This window comes from Elaeis guineensis, chromosome 7 (genome assembly GCF_000442705.2).
Source record: "Elaeis guineensis isolate ETL-2024a chromosome 7, EG11, whole genome shotgun sequence".
NCBI classification, from domain to species: Eukaryota; Viridiplantae; Streptophyta; class Magnoliopsida; order Arecales; family Arecaceae; genus Elaeis; species Elaeis guineensis.
Genome location: NC_025999.2, coordinates 3,390,264 through 3,393,553, shown reverse-complemented (window position 1 = coordinate 3,393,553; position 3,290 = coordinate 3,390,264). Strand labels below are relative to the sequence as shown.

Sequence of the window (3,290 nt, the reverse complement as noted above, 5' to 3'; positions counted from 1 at the left end):
ACAAATTTCTTACAGCATAATCTTTAGAGAGCATCCATTGACTCTTTACTTTATCTCACTAAAAAAGTATAACAGTATGAAGGAACCAATTTTCTAATACAAAGTATAATGATACCATCATTTATTTATAACTTGACATATTTCACAGGTTTCACCCTGTAAGATGGCAGACATAAAGGTTCAGCGGACCCTGAACAGAACACTAAAAGCATCTATCATCTATGTAAATGATTCTTTTGACATGACTAAAGGGACAACTAACAAATCATCAATGGTTCATTTATCAATTTTCCCTAAATATCAGCATATAAACCGATCCAAAAATTGAATAAGAAACCACTAATTATGCAGGAAGGGCATTTACTAAAGCATCGTGAATAAGAGGTTCTGAGTGAAACATTGTTTAATCAGAAAAAAATAATACTCATATTGAAGCGAGAACTGTTGCTGTAAAAAGGGATTGGTTCATATGTGATATTTGCCATCCTTATAATGTGTGATCTGCTTCTTCTTAGCAAACTATAAATTCCTTCTTGCCATCTCCATATTCAAAAAAGCTTGGTCTTCATTCTTCAAGTTGCCACTTACATTCATCATACAATATCTGTTATTCATATGTCAACACAAAATGCACTTGTATTTATTTCTACCTGAAATAAAGAGCTTTATTATCCTTCTCTTCTAGGTCCTTTCAAGCCTTAATTCATTTTAGGGCTATTTGGAGCTCTATAGTTGAAGTTGCATTCCAACTCAAGTCATATTACAACTTTAGTTGTAGGAGTTGGCTTACAAGAAAATTCACTTCTTGTGTTTAGAGGAGAGCTTAAGGAAAAGAGAGGCATTTTGACAAATATTCCATCGAACATCGTCCGACTAAATGTCAAGTCAGTGCAATTTGACATGTATGGGAATGAGAGTGTTTTGGATGAAGACATCAATGTCAAAGCCGCTGTTGACAAGGGCCTAAGCATGGACTTGGGTGCCCATAAATAGGGAAGTTGGCAGCAATGCAGACCTTGAGAAGCCCAGATAAGGTGAAGAAGAGAGGAGGAAGGGGTTAGTAGCAACAGAGGAGGTAGAGTAAAGAAGAAGGGGGATGCAGTAAAGTCCATGGTGAAGGACATAGCCTTGGGCCTCCTAAAGGTAACAGAGGCTGGTGGCAGCATCAAGGGCAGCAGTAAGGAGGGACTTGAGAGCAAGGAAGGGAAGTAGAGGGGAAGGGGAGGAGGAGAGGCCTGTTGTAGTCTAGCTCAAAGAGGAGGACGTGGCTGTGGCCTCTTGGAGGTTTTGAGGTGCTAGCAGTGACATCAAGAATCACAGCATGCAGAGACTTGAAGCGAGACAAGGGAGGAGATGGGAAGGGAAGGAGTAGGAGAGAAAATCTTTTGTCTTTGATTAAGATACCAACTCGAGCTTCTACAACTTGTAACACTGCAACTATAACTGCAAATCGACCTACCACAAGATAGCCCTATGTTGTAGCCCAACAAGCGACTCAACTTACTATGCAATTTATGTTGTAAGTATCCAAACAAGCAAGGTTGAACTGCATGTGGCTCTACTTACAAGACTCCAAACAACCTCTTCTATTAACTAATTCATCTTGGATATGGTCCATTATCATTACATGGGAATTCCACCATCCATTTTGTGTCCTCAATCCCTTTGAAACTCCTTGCTTTAAAACTTATTTTAGTGAGGTTCTCATGTCTTAATTTTATACTTCTTGACTTCTCCTATATACCTACCCCTTGTTGACTTGTTGCTTTAAAATTGTATACTTCTTAAATTTATGGAAATTAAAACTTTACTTATTAGACAATCAGACTCTAAAAGCAACGTGATATTAAAGAAATGAGAGACCGAATTAACAGTAACCACTACAAGTTCAAAGATTTTCACTATAAAAAATAAATTTTTTTTGATAACTTCTCTTGATTTCCCTGTCTGCAGCTATAAAGAACAGTTTTAATATCTTGAATTATTTTTTTTCTAATTTTACTTTGTTTCGAAGATCCCACCAGAGTCACCAAATCATGAAATCAGAAAGAGAGAAAGAAACAAACTGACAGGAAATCTCATTCTCGCGTATTCAACTAGATTCGCACAACAGATTATTCAAACATAAGTACAACAAGAAAAGGAAAGGAAGAGGGCAGGCTACATGACGAGATCTGTACACACGACAAGCCATGACAACAACACCTGAAGGCAGCTCCCAAGCAAAGAAAACCCCTCAAACCGGCGGTATGTTGGCGAAGGAGAAGCCCTTGTACCCCTTGTAAGCATAATAGGCGATCCGCGTGTAATAGAACCCCGGTATGAAGAGCATCGACCCCAGGATCGCAAAGAAAACCCCTAATTTCCCAGAAAAGCATCAGAAAACCGATCAAAAGGAAACCAGGAAAGGAGAGACAAACCCTAGCTAGGGTTTAGAGAGGAGAATGGGTTGGAACGGAATTGGGATCGGGTTTGGGGAATACCGTGGGCTCGGTCGCCGCCGACCTTGTTGGTGGCCATGAAGATGCCGATGACGATGCCAAGGGTGCCGAAGACGAGGAGGGAGACGGCGAGGCCGATCTCCTTGATAGGAGGCCGGTTCTGTACCACGTACGACGTCTCCATCATGATGTCGTCGTCCGAGATCGAGAACGCGTGGTCCACGTACGCCATTGGAGACGGCTCTCGATCTCTAAATCCCAAATCCTTATTCTTGGAGATGAGGAAAGAATAGAAGAGAAATAAAGAGAGACAAGGAGAGGTAAAAGGTAAAAATAAACGGCGGGAGGAGAGTATTCCTTTTTCCACTCTCTACTGGCGTCCGAGACCGAGAAAAGATGGAAGGAAGGTAAGAATCGGTACATGGTCGATGAGAATGCGTGCTAAACTAAAAGAACCGGTGATTAGTGAATCTAATGCCGAAATAATCCGATATGTGTTATTAATTAGGATGACGGTTAGATTGCTCCGGGCGGATGCTTAGAAGGGTAGGGGCTGTCCTTCCTTCGTGCGAATCCACCGATGGATCGCGCAATCATCGCTTCCAGAGCCGTGCAGCGGAGTTTGGACTGCTTTGAGAGCTGTGTGGGGCGAGATCCAACGGATGCTGTCGCTAAAGAAGATGAATCATTCCTTCGTGCGGAAGATACAACTCGAGACTAATTAGAAAATAATAAAAAGGCGCCACGTGGACGAACCCCGACCAGTTACTGCATGGACCAGGTCCAAATGGACCAGGGCAAATCGCGGAGCATATGCCCGGTGGATAAGGCGGAGTCGGGAATTGGGTA

At 41.9% G+C, this 3,290-nt stretch overlaps 1 protein-coding gene across 1 annotated transcript; it reads right to left on the bottom strand.

Moving 5' to 3' along the window:
* Positions 1-2,066: 2,066 nt before the first annotated feature.
* Positions 2,067-2,804, bottom strand: LOC105049238 (uncharacterized). The gene is made up of 2 exons (XM_010928817.4): positions 2,484-2,804; positions 2,067-2,358 (listed from the first exon to the last, which is right to left on the bottom strand). The coding sequence occupies exons 1-2, from the start codon at positions 2,671-2,673 to the stop codon at positions 2,237-2,239; spliced, it is 312 nt and encodes a 103-aa protein (XP_010927119.1). The 5' UTR covers positions 2,674-2,804; the 3' UTR covers positions 2,067-2,236.
* Positions 2,805-3,290: the final 486 nt, after the last annotated feature.

Bases quoted from the DNA above. Each gene is read 5' to 3' on its own strand.
- LOC105049238 (XM_010928817.4), bottom strand. From the start codon at position 2,673: ATGGCGTACGTGGACCACGCGTTCTCGATCTCGGACGACGACATCATG. The intron at 2,359-2,483 runs GTATTCCCCAAA...CTGGGAAATTAG, and splicing joins CGGCGGCGACCGAGCCCACG to GGGTTTTCTTTGCGATCCTG.